Consider the following 17,537-nt stretch of genomic DNA (forward strand, 5'->3'; position numbering starts at 1 on the left):
TCTCTCTCTCTCTCTCTCTCTCTCTCTCTCTCTCTCTAAGTCTGTATCCCTCTTACTCTATGTCTGTGTCTCTCGATATCTCTTAACTCCCTCTCATGAGCTTCTTCTCTATCCACCTCTTGTGAGAGAAAACCACCATGAAGGCTCTTCTCTTCTTGCCTCCATCTAGGCATAGAGAGTTCTTCCTTTATCCCCTAGCATAAAGGAAGCATTCTCATGCTTGAATAGGTTTGAGTGTAGGTTTCTTCCTCTCATGAGCTTCTTCTCCATCCACCTCTTGTGAGAGAGCCATCATGAAGACTCTTCTCTTCTCGCCTCTACATCTAGGAATAGAAACCTCTTCCTTTACCCCCTTAGCACAAAGGAAGAATTCTTGTGTTGACAAAGGAGCTAGTTCCCAACGAATTGGCTAGAACACCCACATCAGGAAGTTGCAAGACTAGCTAGAACACACATATACACAATTTAGAACAAAGGGCGACTGTCCAAGTCTGAGTGCTCGAGCACTTAGTAAATTGTATAAAAGAGAACTCAACTAATGAGAATGGACACTTCCCTTGTGTGAGATTAAGAGCACTAGCTTCTCTACTCTACCTTATCTCTTGAGTGTGTGGTGAGAGTGAGTGTGAGAGTGCGAGAGCTTGTAGAGGTTATTATCTCGTACCACCATAGCTTCTTACTATGAGGGGTTTGTCTAAGGAATTCCACATCCAACACCATGGGTGACAATGGAAGCTACTTCAATGGAATATTAATTAATTATTAGGTATTAATTATATATTGGGTATTAGCAATGCATCACATTATATATATTTTCACCTTAATCTATGCATTAATTAGAATATTAATTAATTATTATCTCTCTTTATTAACTTTGTAAAGCATAACAAAAAGGGGGTCTTTGATTAATCCATTTCTAATCCACTAGATTTGCATTATATTCACATCATTATTATAAGCATTTTGATTAATTTTGTGGGTCTATTTGGTGCCAATTAAGTACGATTAATTATAAATTAACAGTTGAAATCAATTTAGTCTTTTACAATAGCCATTATTTTGCTCATATCTTGAGTTCCTGGACTTAACTTTGAAATCCGAGACCCTTGTTAGAATGAGGAGATCAAGCCCTACAACACTATGTGTTTGGGCTGATTTAGGACTGCAAAAAATAGTAATCTATTTTTTGTCCCTCATCCTAATTAGTGAGATGATTAATCATAGTTTTACGCTAAAGTGGATTTCTAACTGTGTTTTTGGAGTTGGATTTTAAGAGTAACTTACATAGTTTATCACTAACTTCTAATTTTCATATTGTCTATACAACAATGTGTTGACAAGAGGATTTTAACCTTGTGTAATACGCTTAATTGGTCTAGATTTGCTTGGCTTTGCTATATGTGTTGCAATCTTCTTGTTGGGGCATTGCTAGAGTAAATTTAGCTTGCTTATTCACTTAATGAATCATTGGATTATTGAGTGTGTGGATGTTTGTTTCATTAGTCTTCATTGCCACATATAATATATCTAGTAATACACACACACACACACACACACACACACACACACACACACACACACACACACACACACACACACATGTATACACACACACACACACACACACACACACATTCATGTATATATATACATATGTATTATATATATTATATATATATACATACATATATAATATAATACACATAAATATACATACATATGCATGTATGTACGTATACATATATACATACATACATATATTTGTGTGCGTGTGTGTGTGTGTGTGTACATACATATATACATACATACATATATTTGTGTGCGTGTGTGTGTACATACACACATATATACATAAATATTTGTGTATATATATGTGTGTATAGAACCTGGGCAGAGAGAGAGAGAGAGAGAGAGAGAGAGAGAGAGAGAGAGAGAGAGAGAGAGAGAGAGAGAGGAGCACATCGCATAGATAGTGTTGAAAAAAACCAGGATTTAGTGTAATTGCACCTTCAAATTTTGAAAAATAACTCCAAATTTAAAATTTAAAGATACAAACACATACAAAGTTTTAGAGGTTCTAGAACAAAACCCTTTAAATTCAACAAATATGTACAAGATAAAGGACAAGTGAAACCCCTCCACGTGGGCAAAGGAGAGGAGAGTGGAGGTTGCTATCGGCTAGAGAGGGAGAAAGAGGCCACACTAGCTTGACACAGAGAGTCTGAGGGGGAGGTAGTGGCTACCCTAGAGGAGCGCTCCCTGAATTTTGGGAGGCAACTTCATAGACAAAAGTAGCAACAACACTAGGGGGAGAGAAAGAGAGAGTGAGAGACAGGGTAGATGCCTACAACTAGAGGCAGTCTACAGTGCTACGCAGGGAGACAAAGAAAGAGAGAGAGAGTAGATGCCCGTAGTGCTAGAGAGAGAGAGAGAGAGAGTGATGGGGCAGAGAGGGGAGAAATAATTTAAAGGGAAACTTAATTCATTAATTAAATTATACTAAAATTAAAATTTAATAAAACACGTGTGCATCCCCATGTGTGTGCACACACACACTCACACACACAAACACACAAATGCATACATGCAATTGCATGCGCGCACACACATACATGCACGAACTAACACACACACACACACTTACACATGTATGTGCACACACACATGTTTGTACATGCACACATGGTCTCTCAATGTGAGGGTGATGCGAGGATCCATACCGCAGCAGGTCCAATACTAGTCAAATTAAAATTGATTATGATGGTATTTCTTGAGGTTTATGAACACCCTTACATCGAAGTTGAGAGCATGGAGGTGTTGGTAGCAAGCCGGATCCATGGCCACGGAGCTTGCAACAACAAGATGGACTGCAGCGTTTGGTCAGCACTCACCAAACTTCCACTACCGCTTGGCGTCAACAGTGCTTCGTTCCATTCTGCTCTCCACCCCAAGCAGAGGTACGCTATTGAAAAGTTCAGTCAGAAATCTCAAATCAAGGCTGCTTCGTTCATCTCTGAACCTCGGAAGCTCGCGTGCCTTATTGATTTCTATCATTAAGGTTTGTGGGTCTTTATGGGCACCCGTCTCTCTGTCAAAAAGCTTCACTCGCTTCTGCAAAATTGCATTGCCAAGAGAGACTTGCCTGCAGGCAGGGAGGTGCAGCGCCGTATTATTCAAAGTGGGTTTCAATCCAACCCCTTTCTGGGCAGCCACCTGATCCGCATGTTTGCTCTCTGTGGCAATCTCTATGAAGCAAATCAAGTTTTCAATAAATTGGACCCGCCCACCATATTTTCTTGGAGTACAATCATCCTAGCCCATGCAAACCTTGGAGAATGTGAGCATGCCATCAGATTGTTTTATCTAATGCAACGCTCTAATGTATGTCCTAATTCTTATATTTTTGTTGCTGTCCTTAAAGCATGTGCCAGCATCTCATCTCTTGACCAGGGCATGCTGATCCATGCCCAGGTCATCACAAGGGATTGTGACCTAGATTTATTTGTGGCTAACACCCTTATTGACATGTATGCTAAATGTGGGAGTCTTGAAGATGCACGGAGGGTTTTTGACAATTTGAGCAACCAAAGTGTCGCCACATGGAGTGCAATGATTTCAGGATATGCCCAACAGGAGCACGGCAAGGAGTCTCTTGAACTTTTCCATCAGATGCAAGAGAAGGGCATCACACCGAATGATGTTACGTTTCTATGTGTGCTGAAAGCATGTGGCAGTGTTGCCTCTCTAGACAAAGGTAAGCTGATCCATGACCACATCAGAAGAAGTGGTTATGCTTCGGATGTGGCTGTTGGCAATGCTCTCATCTGCATGTATGTCAAATGCGGGAGCTTGGATGATGCGCGCAAAGTGTTTGATGATTTACCAAAGCAAAATGTTGTGACCTGGAATGCAATGGTCAGTGGGTTTGGCCAGCATGGATATGGTCACGAGGCTCTCCAACTTTTTGAGCGCATGCAAGAAGAGGGAGTGAACCCAAATGCTGTCACATTTGCTTCAATTCTTAAAGCAAGTTCAAATATATCTGCACTAGAGGAAGGCAGAGCGATACATACTAAATTCATCATGTATGGTGCTAAGTGGGATGCTTTTATGGAGAGCACATTGATTGACATGTATATACAATGTGGAAGTCTAAAGGATGCTCGTGGTGTTTTTGACAAGCTGCCAAAGCGAGAGCTGGTTACATGGAGTGCCATGGTTTCAGGACTTGTCCACCATGCACGTGGTGTAGAGGCCCTCGCACTTTTTGTTCAGATGCAGCAAGAGGGGATTGAGTCAAATGATATTACCTTTGTTTGCATCATGAAAGCATGTTCTAACATAGGAGCCTTAGATCAGGGCAAGCTTATCCATATGTCTATCATAGCAGGTGGGTTTGAGTTGAATGAATATGTGGGGAATGCCCTTATTGACATGTATGCAAAGAGTGGGAGCGTTGAGGATGCACGCATTGTGTTTGACAAGTTACCAAACAAAGATGTTATAGCATGGAATGCAATGATCTTTGGATATGCTGAGCATGGACTTGACGAAGAAGCTCTCCAATTGTTTCAGCGAATGCAAGAAGATGGCAAGCAGTCAACTACTGTTACATTTGTGAGTGCTTTGAGAGCATGTTCAAATGTAACAACTTTAGAGTGGGGAAGGCTAGTTAATTGCCACATAGTTGAAGGTGGTTGTGAGTCCAATGTGATTGTTGGGAACACACTCATTGACATGTATGCGAGGTGTGAGAGCCTTGATGACGCTGTGATGGTTTTTACAAGTTTGCCACATCGAAACGAGTTCACATGGAGTGCAATCATTGTTGGTTGTGCCCAATGTAGTAACTACAACTTGGCCCTCAAATATTTTTCCTCCATGCAGCAAAAAGGGTTCAATTTGAATGAGGTTCTTTTCATCTGCCTTCTATCTGCATGCAGTCATGTTGGGCTTGTGGATGAGGCCTTTCACCACTTCAATTTGATGGAACAAAAGTATGGCATTCCACCAGCCCCTGATCATTATTACTGTGTCGTCGATCTCCTAGGTCGTATTGGATGCTTAAATGAAGCAGAAGATCTACTGCAGACTATTCCGTTCGAAACCAATCCTATGGGTTGGTCATCTTTACTTAGTCACTGCAAAACATATGGCAACGTGGAGATAGGGAGTCGGTGCTTTGATAATTTTGTCTTGTTGGATCACAGACATGCTTCTGGGTATGTTCTCATGTCCAATGTCTATATGGATGCTAACATGTGGGAAGATGTTGGGAAGGTCCAAGGTCTCAAAGCCAGTGCTCATGCATGGAAGAAACCAGGGAAGGCTTTGATCAAGATAAGAAGCCATATCTACGAGTTTTGTGTGGCAGATGAGAATAATCTTCAGAGTGATGATATATACTGTATGCTAAAAAGGTTGTGTGTGAGGCTAAGGGATAAAGCCTATATGCCACAGCTGGACTTCATCATGCATCCATTTTCCGTACAGGAAGAGGACCTTATTGGCAATGGCCAATCTTATGGCATTAGTTATGGAGGAAGCAGGTGAACACAAAGTTCTATGCGGTTTCAAAACACGTACCCCTTGACTTCATGGCCAAAGATCTGAAGAAGATCGTTTTTTTTTTGGGGGCACGAGCATTACGGGAGTGCGCTTGTTTAGCAGATGCGAGTAGCGGGCACAGTACTCAAGTTTTACTTCCATTGCTGTAGGAGTGCTGTTCTGGGTAAGGTTTTCTAAGTTCCCTTCTTTATTGTGTGTGACAATAGCTTGAATATCAAGGTTGTTAATTTGTGTTCTTGGTGTTAACCGGGTCATTGTGGGTGCTCAAATTTCGTTCCCAGAGGTAAATGTCATAGCCTTGTGAGCAGCTATACACTGTTGTGCTGGTAATTCAATGTACGCTTGAGTTTCCATGTTTTGGGGGCTATATACATGGCATTTTTTCATTCGAGCGTGTGTTGATAACAAGCATTTGCCTTTGCAGGTGTTCCCTGCAAGGCTGGATTTGGAGATGGCTTCTGTTGCGTAGGCTTCACATTGATTTTCGTCTGAGGTAGTTTTTTGTTGTGCTAGCTTCATAGTCCAGTTCAAAGAATGAATCTTATCTATTTGTGAGAATTGATGTGGTTGGGCTGCACCCAGTGCAGGGAACCTATCTCCAGGTTCATCATCCAAGGACCCGAGAACAAAAATTTGGAGGGGATAGTCAAGTTTTGGAGGATTTATTGTATTTGTAAATCTCCAAAGAGTCCCTCAAAGTTATTTCTAGTGCCTTGTGTGTGTAACATGGATGCTTGCGGAAGCATGTTTATGATCTATTGTTGATTGGGATTAGCACCTAATCAGAGACTTAAACCCATGCACAACAAACTGCCTCTTCTTCATGCTCAATACATAGTAGAGAGAGATGACCTAATCTACCATGTATTACTAACCCTCGCACAACAAACTACTTCTTCTTCATGCTTCAGAAAGGAAAAAACACGACGATTATTCACCAACGGTAGAAAGGGTGGGAGGGGTGGCATTGACAGTTGTAACAAGCCAGTCCCAGAGATCCACTCCACGCAAGGCAGATTTCACCTTCACCTTCTATAAAGTATAGTTGGAGCCATCCAACTTTGCAAACTCAGAGAACATATGAAGAGTAGTCAGGGCAGCCATCACTAAAACTTGGGCTCAATCTCATAAGAAAAAATGCACACCTCAGAAGAGAGAAGTGTACACCACTAGTACCAAGGTTGCCACCAAAGCCAGAATCACCGCAAGACCCCCTCTACAATAGATAGTGTCCACTGGAGAAGAAAATGCAGCCAAACAGGGGGCTGCAGACCTGAAAATACAGGCCGACCAGTTCCACACTTCTGCAGAGAAAAACTCTGATGAGAATATACCTGTAAGCTAGAAGCGATGAAGCCTAGAAGAAGGTAGAGCAATCACCAGTAATCGTCCAAAAAACGCAGCAGCAATCCAGAGGGCTGTGATTCTGAAAAACGCAGAGGTGAAGGTGCTGCAGATAGGGCAAAATCTGGGGCAGCAGAGAAAACTCTGAACCTAGAGCGATGATACCATGAAAGAGTGCACAGAGCAGAAACAAGATGAGCACTAGAGTGTGCTGATCTGAGAAGAGAGAGAGATATGAACCTAATAAGTTGAATAAGCAATCCCGAGCAAGAGACATAATAGTCTCATAAGTGAAGGATACAAAAGGTGAGAGTGTGTCAAACACATGAACCACACCTCAAGCAAAACACTGAATGAAAAGGGGAGAGGCCAGCCCACCTATGTATAGGTCATATGGGGCTGGCTGACTTGAAAAGCATCACCTGACGTAACACGCGGAAGCTCTGGGGGTCTTCTTTCAGCCCTAAACACCACTTAGAACATTGCTGATGCAAAACGCAGACATGAAGACATAGTAGAGAGAAAGAGATATGGCTGGAAATTCAGTATATATCATGTAGTACAAAAAGGTACTTTTCTGCAGCCCTAGGCTGCCTCATACAAAAGGTGATAAAACACCCAAAATCTAGTCCCTACTTGGACCCTAAGGACCCAACTCTTATGGAGTTGAATGAATAAAACAATGAGCAAACTTGCTATTTATATGCCTCTTGAATAATGGAGGAGCCACCAACCAATTGGTGCTTGGACTCCAATAAATACTGGTCGGGCTGCGCCTCTTCATGACATGAAGCGCTTGCTGCAGCTGCCATGATCTGGTACAGCCGACATCTTCTGTGTAGCAAACTGTCCCACACTGGCCAAGACATGCATACAGGTGCAGTTGGAGCCATTAAAGGCTGCGTGGACAAAATATGGCTGTACCATTTTATGTGATGGGTGGTCTGACGTGCGTAAACGCAACGTCTACAACATACTTGTCTCCTCTTGCAAGGGGACAATGTTTCTAAGAGCCATTGATGCTTCAGGAGCTGGCACAGTCATCTCAGGTGTCTATATGTGGGAGCACATTGAAAAAGCCATCAACGAGGTAGGGCCTCATAATGTGGTACAGGTGGTCACTGATAATGGATCGAATTGTGTTGCCATGGGGCAACTACTTGAGGCCAGGTATCCAAACATCAGGTGGACGCATTGCTTGGATCTGTTGATGGAAGATTTGGGAAAGATAGCTTGGGTTGACAGGATTTTTTCCACAGCGAGATCCATGGTTTCTTTTCTCACAAAGTGGCCCAAAGTATTGGCCATTTATCGTGCCCACAGTGACCTAGAGATCCTCAAGCCCTCCACCACACGGTTTGCATACATGTTTATCGTTCTTGAGCGCCTCGTGCGAGTATGCAGAGGTCTCATGTGTACCGTGGTGTCTAGAGAGTGGGCAAATATGCCTGAGCATCAAGAGGCAAAGTACAGGACATTTGGACGCATGGTGATGGATGAGGCATGGTGGCAAGAGGCCGAAGCATTCATCAAGACGAACCAGCCCATCTACTCAGTCTTGCGTATCACTGATATGGAGGGTAGCACCATGGGACTCCTCTATGAGTACATGGACAAACTCGGCGAGTCTTTCAACAGAAACACCTTCCTGCCACGCGAAAAGTAAGTTAAAGTAACATTTTAAAATTCTATGCTTATTGCTTACAAGGTACATACAAAGTTCAAAGTTCACACATTTACTTTCTGTCGCATGCACTGTTGCACATTGTGGCTGTCGATCCAGGATTGATGAGATCCGACATGTGTGGAGCACACGATGGGATTGGTTTCATAGACCAATCCATGCCGTTGCTCATGTGCTGCACCCATTGTGGCGTAGTGAAGAGCAATATGAGAATGAAGAGCTCGAACAAGGGCTTCACGACTACTTTGAGAAGTGGGCAGGTGGAGATCTACAGGTGCTGAGGAGGCTTGAGGATGACTTACTCCTATTCCGAAATAGGAGTCTCTCTTTTGGCCGATCCACTGCCGAACTTCGAGAGACACAGTTGCAGCCTGTGTGATGGTGGGAGAAATATGGATCATCAGCACCCACCTTGGTAAGTAGACTGTAGTAAATACTTACTATTGGAAGTCTTAAACCAATTTACATACATGTGACACGAATCATGATTATAACTCGTAAATCGTAATGTATTGTTATTTTTTGTTGCACAGAAACGTCTTGCCATCAGAGTTCTCTCCTAGGATTGTAGCGTGGGTCCTTGCGAGAGGAACTGGAGTACATGGGCCCTCTTCCATACAAAGAAGAGGAATCGTCTGACCACAGCACAGTTGGAGAGATTGGTGTATTCCCACTGCAACCTGCGCCTGATCGAGCACACATCCACTTCTCCCGAGCCTCGTCAGGTGAATGTCGACAAGGTCGACATAGAGAAGGTGAACGATATACCAGACATTCCTAGAGAGGAGATGGACATCTATACCTGTTGTATGAGGAGATGTCCACTCCAGCTGATCGCACACGAGGAGCATCGAGGAGGTCCAGGTTGGCGACAGGTGGTGCTGGCACTTCATCAGCCATATCCTCAGCCAGCACTAGTAGCGATGCTGAGAGCTGTCCCTCAGAGTTTGCTTCGTCTAGTGCATCTGATGCAGAGGAGGGTCAGGGGTCTCAGGACTGATGCTAGCAGCTAGATGGTCTTAGTGTTATGATTTGATGATCGATCATGGATGATTTATGTATATTGTAGACATATATGATGACTCATGAGTCATGAGACACGGCACTTATTTTTTAGTATTTACTATTTAGTGTTGAGTTGAGTCTTGACTAGTGAGTCGTGACAGATGACAAGTGTTCATTGTTCATTTTACTCTATAGTATGTACTTTGTTTCATTGTGAGCTTCATATTTGGGTCTAGACTCTGGAGTCTTAAGTCTTGAAAGTTGTCTGTTCGCGAATCGCAAGTAAACCAATGTGAAAACTTAAAAGTGATGGTTTCAGTTTTCAGATAGTGGCAAGTGCACATTGCATGTTTTGGCATATTGTTTAAGGTTTCTAATGTCATATATATATTATATATTTATTTGTATAGCCGTTTCCTGTTTCCCCATTTCTTCTCGAGACCGAAACTCCGTTTCTGCCGTTTCCCCGCCGTTTCCGAAACTCCAGTCAACTATGTTCTAGGCACATGACTCCTTCCTGTGACTTCTTTCAGGATTTGAAACGGTAGTCAGGTCGCATTTTCATTGGTGAGCGACAATTCCACCATACCGATTCACAGTGAGGACCGGATGGAGATCAGTATTTCCAAGCAGTTTTAGTAGCATTTGCCATTCAGTTCCCGCAGTAAGACAAGTCTTTGGCTCAAAGGATTCAACTCCTACAGTCGACCTCAATCCCGGCAGAAGAAGTGAGAAGAAGGCAGTGGTTCAGTGGAGAAAGATCACCAGAGGAGTCGAAAGGTTGCCAGGTATACCACCTAGCAACAATTTAGCAGAGGGGAATGTCACGTGCACACCCATCAGGTGTACAAGTGGCATGGCATCATCAAGCATTAATCAGGGCATTTAAGGATTATTCAGGCATGTATCAGCATAAGCATGTATATGGGGGTGTTTCAGCACCAACATCAGTACTTTAGTCATCATGAGCATATAAGGCATTCATTTGCGTCTGGTCAGGAGTGTTAGCACCAGCCGACAGCAGTATGACCAGCCGACAGCATGGTATGGGCAGCCGACAGCCTTCTAGGCATTTATGACCAGTCGCGAGCATCGGGGGGGCTGGCCGACTGTAGCGAACTGGCCGACCAGCAGCCATGTTCCCATATAAATAGAAGCGCATCATTTCAGTCCAGAATATCTCAGTTCAGCGCATCATCATCCATTTAGTCCATCATCTCAGTTCAGTTCATATATATCAGTTCAGCAAACGCATTGAGCATCCATCTCCTCAGCGTTTCCTTTCCAGGCAACAAGGAGAGCATCAGTTCAGCAACGCATCAGTTCCAAGCATTCCCTTCAGCGTTTCCTTCCCAGGAGACAAGGGAAAGTCAATGGGACAGCAGTTCATCCAGCATATAGTCTTCAAATCAGCATATTCAGCATATAAGTCATCATTCCTATCTCCTACATAGAGGGAAGCCGGCATCGAAGGGTGGACCTCAGCATTGGAGCAAGGAACAGTCCTCAGTATCAGCATTCAGCCCATTCTTCTCATCCCGAGAAGGATCTTCATCTAGGACAACATCATAGATCTATTTAGATCTCATTGTAATCTCATTCATTTAATATAGCTGCACTGCATTGCATTGACACTATTTGTCTATTTCTCAAGCATCATTAAGTGTAGTTTAGTTAGCCTAAGGTTGTGTTTACGACGGTCAATTCCCTCACATGTCACATTTGGTTTGGCCACTTGAATGTGGATGCGTTGCGGCGAGCTTTCCGGGACCAGATGGTGGTTGGCTTGCCAGATGTTGGCAACAAGCAGGGACGCTGTAGTTCTTGCATTCATGGTAAGCAGCTCAGGGAATCTTTTCTGAAGCAGGCTTCTAGGCGGGCCTCGAAACCTTTGGAGTTGGTACACATTGACTTGTGTGGACCTGTGTAGACGCCATCCTTGGGAGGTTCTTTGTACTTCATGCTGTTTGTAGATGATTGTAGCAGATTCTCATGGGTTTATTTTCTTTCACAGAAGGACCAAGCTTTTGCTCGGTTCAAGGAGTGGCATGTGATGGTGGAGAAAGAGTCTGGCTTGCAGATAAAGACTCTAGGACTGACAAAGGAGGAGAGTTTTCTTCCAATGCATTTGTGTAGTTTTGTGCAGAACATGGCATTAAGCGGGAGCTGGCCAATGCAGGTTCGCCATCAGAGAATGGAGTAGTTGAGTGTAAGAACATGACTGTGGGGGAGATGGTGAGGATGATGCTGGAGCATCGTGATCTTCCTCGTCCACTTTGGGGAGAGGCTATGGCTACGGCTGTCCATATTCTCAACCGTTCTCCGACGACTTCAGTACCGAACATGACTCCCTTTGAGACGTATTTTGGCAGGAAACCTGATGTCTCCCATTTCTGTGTGTTTGGGAGTGATGCATATGTTCACATTGCAAAGAAGCAGAGGAGGAAGCCCGACTCAAAGTCCCAAAAGCTTGTCTTTGTGGGATATAACTCTCTTTCCAAGGGATACAGGTTGTATGATACAGAGAGGAACGAGGTTGTCGTCAACAGGGATGTGGTTTTTGATGAGCATGTTCCGGATTCCACTGTTGATGAGCCACCACTTCTTGGAGACCCAGAGGATTTTGATGATGATTCCCAGTCGATTATTCCAGCTGGACAGCCTCAGTCAGCTATATCTACACTTACAACACTATGGACAGCTGTCCATACAGTGAATGTTGGAGATGCTAACACAAGAGGTGAGGACAATGAAATGCATGCTTCCAATGCTGAGAAGGTTGAGCCTGCAGTTGGAGATGAGCCCCCGCAACAGCAGGAGGCTCCGCGTTTTGTTCGAGTACCCAGGTGGTTGGTAGACACCCTTTGGGAGTCGGGTGTTATGGAGCTTCCCTCATTGGAGGGACTAGCAAAGCGCAAATTTCAGATTTCAAAGCTGATGTGAAAGCTGAATTTGATATGTCAGATTTGGGGTCTTTACACTACTATCTCGGCATACAGTTTATGTATACAGATGATGGGGAATTGTTTTTTTCTTGGCAGTTCATGCATATCTTGGTTGAGCAAATAGCAACCCACTGTTGCTACATCTACTTGCGAGGCTGAGTACAGGGCAGCCTTCACAGCTACAGTAGATTGTGTATGGTTGAGGAGATTATTGGTTGATCTTCGTGAGTGTCAGCAGACACCCACCACCATTCTCACTGATAGCGAGAGTGCTATGGCTGTGGCACGAAATCCCGTATTTCATGCACATACCAAGCACATTGAGATTATCATTATCACTATGTCAGAGAGAAGTTACATGCAGGGGAGATCAGTTTATCTTACTGCCCTACACAGGATAATGTTGTAGATCCATTCACAAAGGCTTTACCTCGAGAAAAGTTTGAAGCTTTCCGCAAAGCTTTGGACTTACTCTCATACAAAGAGTGATCTGCTACCTTGTACAGGTTCACACTTTCACTACAGGGGGGATTTGTAGGCATATGCTCACTTATGGTAGTGCTATGTGTGAACAGGGCTTAACCAAGGGTACTTTTTTCCATGTGGTTTTTCCCCTTGGATATGAAGTGTGAAAGGACACTCTATCCATATAACTTTTGTACTACTATATTATATGGATGTGACACACATGCAAGGGTTGACTTGCATTTTGTGGCTACCACACATTTTACACCTCTCACCAGATGATTTTATCACCCGCCCGGTGTACATGGATGGACACCTATCACATGGGATACGTTGTGCCATTGGACAGATCCGGACCTCATCACACCAGCTGCAGATTGAGACAGGGCGATATGTGCATCAGATCTTGGATGACCGCAGTTGTCAGCTATGCTACCAAGAGGTAGAGACAGAGGAACACTACATTTGCCGATGTACAGTCTATTATGAGATATCATTGCCTCTTCCAAGAAGGTTTTGGGCCGTTACACAGGGTCATGGAGTTTGAGGATCAGAGATGCCTGGGATTGTTTCTACTTGAGCTCAGGAGACACAGAGAGACCCTCTTGGCAGACAGGAGGCCGAGCCATGATGTACCTTGACAGAGGACCCTGACAGATTTCTTCGGCACCAGTGAAGGAGCTGCAGTATTAGGGTTAGGGTTTACAGGAGCTTCAAGCAAGCGTGGAAACCAAGAGAGGAGAGAACATGACTTCGGTATGCATGAATAATCAAAAAGTGAAGTACAATAGCCACATGATAGTGACCCTAAAGATAAGTGTTCACATGTCCGGCCATAAATGTGCCGGGTGGACCAAAACACTTATAAACTGCATATAAGTGAAACTGAGCTAAACTGGGGGAAAAAACCTCCACTAACTGAAGTAAAAAGTGCCCCAGTAATCTACTGATGATCACTAGCACTCCTCTGGGTGCATACACAGCATAAAACCCAACAAACCCCCCTGGAGTGATATGTGATCACTGTACATCATCCACCAAAAGGAAACAAATTCAAAGCATTGCGGAATGCTTCAAATTTCGGACGTGGTAATGCCTTGGTGAAGATGTCTGCCACATTCTGATCTGTAGGACAGTAGATCAGACTGATATCTCGTGCCTGGAGTCTCTCCCGAACAAAATGATAGTGAATCTCAATGTGTTTCGTGCGAGCATGAAACACAGGATTCCTGGCCACAGCAATGGCACTCTGACTATCAGTATAGATAGGTGTAGGCTCCTCCACTGAAATATCCATATCAGTCATGAGACGACGCAGCCAAACACACTCAACAGTAGTAGTGTAGGCTGCTCTGTACTCTGCCTCACAAGACGAAGTGGCCACTGTGGTCTGTTTCTTGCTTAGCCAAGAAATGCATGAAGAGCCAAGGAAGAAACAATTTCCACTAGTGGAATGTCTGGTATCAAAATCACCAGCCCAATCTGAATCACTGTAAGCGTGTAACTGCATGTCACCCCCCTCAGGATAAAGCAATCCAAGAGACAAGGTACCCTGCAAATAACGGAATACACGCTTCACAGCTTGCCAATGTGACAACCGTGGGCTGTGCATGAATCTGCTCAACTGAGAGACTGCATACTGAATATCTGGCCTTGTATTACACAAGTAAATGAGGCACCCAACAGCCTGAGCATATGTAGTGGCATCAAAGGAATCACTGTCATCTTGTAGTGACAGTTTCATCCCAGGCTCCATAGGAGTACTAATAGGCTTGCAATCCTGAAATTTAAACTTCTCCAGAAGTTTAGCAACATAACGTGATTGCAACAACCCAATGCCTCTGTTATCCTGCACAAACTGTATGCCCAAATAGTAATGTACAAGGCCCAAGTCAGACATGACAAAATTGCAGTATCTTCTTAAAAGCTGCAATTTTGTCATCATTTGATCCCATGAGCAAGAGATCATCCACATAAAGACTGATGACCAGCAGATCTGTCTCTTCTTTCTTTACATACAGAGTGGCCTCTGATGGACTGTTCACAAATCCCTGAGTGAGTAGAAAAGCATCTATCTTTGCATACCAAGCTCGTGGAGCTTGTTTCAAACCATACAAGGCCTTTTTTAGCCTGCAAACTTTCCCTTCATGACCATGTTCTGCAAATCCCATGGGCTGAAATACATAAACTTCCTCCTCGAGGTCCCCATGTAGGAATGCAGTCTTTATGTCCAACTGGTGAACAACCCAACCACGATGTGCAGCCAATGCAATGACACACCTAAGTGTCGACATACGGGATGTAGGAGCAAATGTCTCCTCATAATCAATGCCCTTCTTCTGTGCATAGCCCTTTGCAACTAGACGGGCTTTGTACCTGTCAATGGATCCATCTGCATGTCTTTTCAACTTATAGACCCATTTAGTACCAATTGCTTTCTTGCCTTTGGGCAGATCAACCAAATCCCATGTTTGATTCCTTTTAATAGAATCAAGCTCATCCTGCATGGCTTTGTTCCAATGCACATTATCTCGTGCATCCACAAATGAATCAGGCTCATCATCATCCTCTAAACTGGCTGCCATAACCAGATTCAAATCCATGATGTGTGCATGTTCATTGGACCTTGTCTCCCTACGAGTACGACCAGCAAGAGGACCCTCTAAATGGCTGTCCTGTGATGTCCTCAAATACCATCTAGGTATATGTCTGACCTGTGGTGCCTGCTGCCCCATATTTGGTTCAGCTTCTGGCTCATTTGGCTGCTGAATTTCTGCACCACCTACATCATTTGCTGGCTGTCCTGTACTCTCATGAGTTGGATCACCAACTGTGGAATGAAACTCCATGGGTAGTAGACCTTCAAACACATCATTTTCAGCCTGATTTGTCTCATAACCAGCCATGGATATTTCTGATTTTTCATCAAAAATCACATCCCGACTAGTGAATATCTTCCTGGATAGTGGGTCATATAACCTGTAGCCCTTGCTCTCACGGCTATACCCAACAAAAATGCATTTTGTGGCTTTATCATCCAGCTTCCTCCTCAACTCTTTGGGTATGTGTGCATATGCAAGACACCCAAAGATACGAAAATGCGATACAGAAGGCTTGCGGCCATGCCAAGCCTCAAAAGGAGTAATAGAAACCAATGCCTTTGTGGGACATCGATTCAAAATATGACAAGCACACATTACTGCTTCCACCCAAAAGATATGTGGTAGCCTTTTTGCCTTTAGCATACATCTGGCCATCTCCATGAGTGACCGATTCTTCCTTTCTGCAACCCCATTTTGCTATGGAGTGTAAGGAGTAGTATACTGATGTTTTATACCTCTACTCCCAAGAAAGGAATTCAGCATATGTGACATATATTCCCCCTCTCGGTCAGAACAGAGAGTCTTCACCTTGCATCCTGACTCTGTCTCAGCAAGTGCTACAAAGGCCAAAAATGCATCATATACCTGTGATTTCTGTGTCAAAGGATACACCCAGCATATACGAGAGAAGTCATCAATAAATGTTGCAAAATAAAAGCAACCACCTAATGACTTCGTCTGCATGGGACCACAAAGATCACTGTGTATAAGTTGCAACTTTGCAGTTGCTCTTAGAGCCTGATCACGTGGGAAGGAAAACCTGTGCATTTTTCCCAAAATACATCCTTCACAAATGTGATCAGGAGGCTTCTCCATGAGAGGTAGATCTGTAAAAATGTTATGTCGCTGCATAAGCATAAGACTACCAAAATTTACATGCCCCATGCGAGCATGCCATAACTCCGCATCAACCATAGCCGGAGTAAGAGTGAATGCATGATAAGCAGACTGATCCACTGGCTGAAATGCATCCAACTGATAAAGTCCATGACATAATGTACAAGTAAGCATCAAGGTCAAGGCATTAGCTTTGTCTCTGACCATGCATTTATCATCATCAAAGTGGACCTGCATTCCACAATGTGCTAAAGAAGAAATGGACAACAAATTCTTCTTTATCCCTGGTACATATAAGGCATCTGTAAGGCGGAGAATGGAGCCATCAATGGCTGTGAGCTGAATCTCCCCAATGCCACGAACTGGATATGAAGCATTGTTGGCACACTGAACAGTTTTGCCAACAGGGGCAGGGCCAACATGACTAAACAAATCCCTGCGAGATGTGATATGCTTTGAGGCACCACTATCAAAATACCAAGTACATGCATGCTTTGTCAAACTGAGTGCCTATGAAGACCAAGAGGCATCATAGCTGCATGTATAAAAACAGTAATCCCTGTCCTCAACAAAAGAAGCAGTCTCTGGAGGAGCTTTAGAAGCATCATTAACAGACATCCCAGCTTCCTTTGCCTTCTCTTTGGCAATCCTCTTCCTACATTCAGTGATGTAGTGACCTGGCTTCTTACAGTAATGACATTTGCCCTTCTTCTTGGGCTGTCCATCACTTTTCTTGGTATCCTGTGAAGAACCACCATCACCTGAATTTTGATTTGCACTCTTTGGCTGAGTTTTTCCTTTCCCCTT

At 43.7% G+C, this 17,537-nt stretch overlaps 2 protein-coding genes across 18 annotated transcripts in view; both read left to right on the top strand.

The window, feature by feature from the left end:
* The first annotated feature begins 2,668 nt into the window (after window positions 1–2,668).
* The window catches only part of LOC147611765 (pentatricopeptide repeat-containing protein At4g19191, mitochondrial-like), a 28,063-nt gene continuing 13,194 nt past the window's right edge, over window positions 2,669–17,537 (top strand). For all 17 annotated transcript variants that reach the window (XM_086784808.1, XM_086784810.1, XM_086784809.1 and 14 more), the window contains exons 1-2: window positions 2,669–5,731; window positions 5,993–6,061. In XM_086784808.1, coding sequence (XP_086640934.1) covers window positions 3,073–5,553 — 2,481 coding nt within the window. In that variant the 5' untranslated portion in view covers window positions 2,669–3,072 and the 3' untranslated portion in view covers window positions 5,554–5,731; window positions 5,993–6,061. The remainder of the gene's footprint in view (window positions 5,732–5,992; window positions 6,062–17,537) is intronic.
* Window positions 6,081–9,929, top strand: LOC147611766 (uncharacterized). The gene is made up of 3 exons (XM_086784827.1): window positions 6,081–8,574; window positions 8,696–9,011; window positions 9,130–9,929. Exons 1-2 carry the CDS (start codon window positions 7,913–7,915, stop codon window positions 8,973–8,975), a joined length of 942 nt encoding a protein of 313 aa, XP_086640953.1. The 5' UTR covers window positions 6,081–7,912; the 3' UTR covers window positions 8,976–9,011; window positions 9,130–9,929.

This window comes from Cibotium barometz, chromosome 47 (assembly GCF_041138505.1).
Source record: "Cibotium barometz isolate CiBa-2024 chromosome 47, ASM4113850v1, whole genome shotgun sequence".
Classification (NCBI taxonomy): Eukaryota; Viridiplantae; Streptophyta; class Polypodiopsida; order Cyatheales; family Cibotiaceae; genus Cibotium; species Cibotium barometz.

Coding starts and splice junctions, on each gene's coding strand:
- LOC147611766 (XM_086784827.1), top strand. CDS start 7,913: ATGTTTCTAAGAGCCATTGATGCTTCAGGAGCTGGCACAGTCATCTCA. Junction 8,575..8,695: donor ACCTTCCTGCCACGCGAAAA/GTAAGTTAAAGT, acceptor CTGTCGATCCAG/GATTGATGAGATCCGACATG.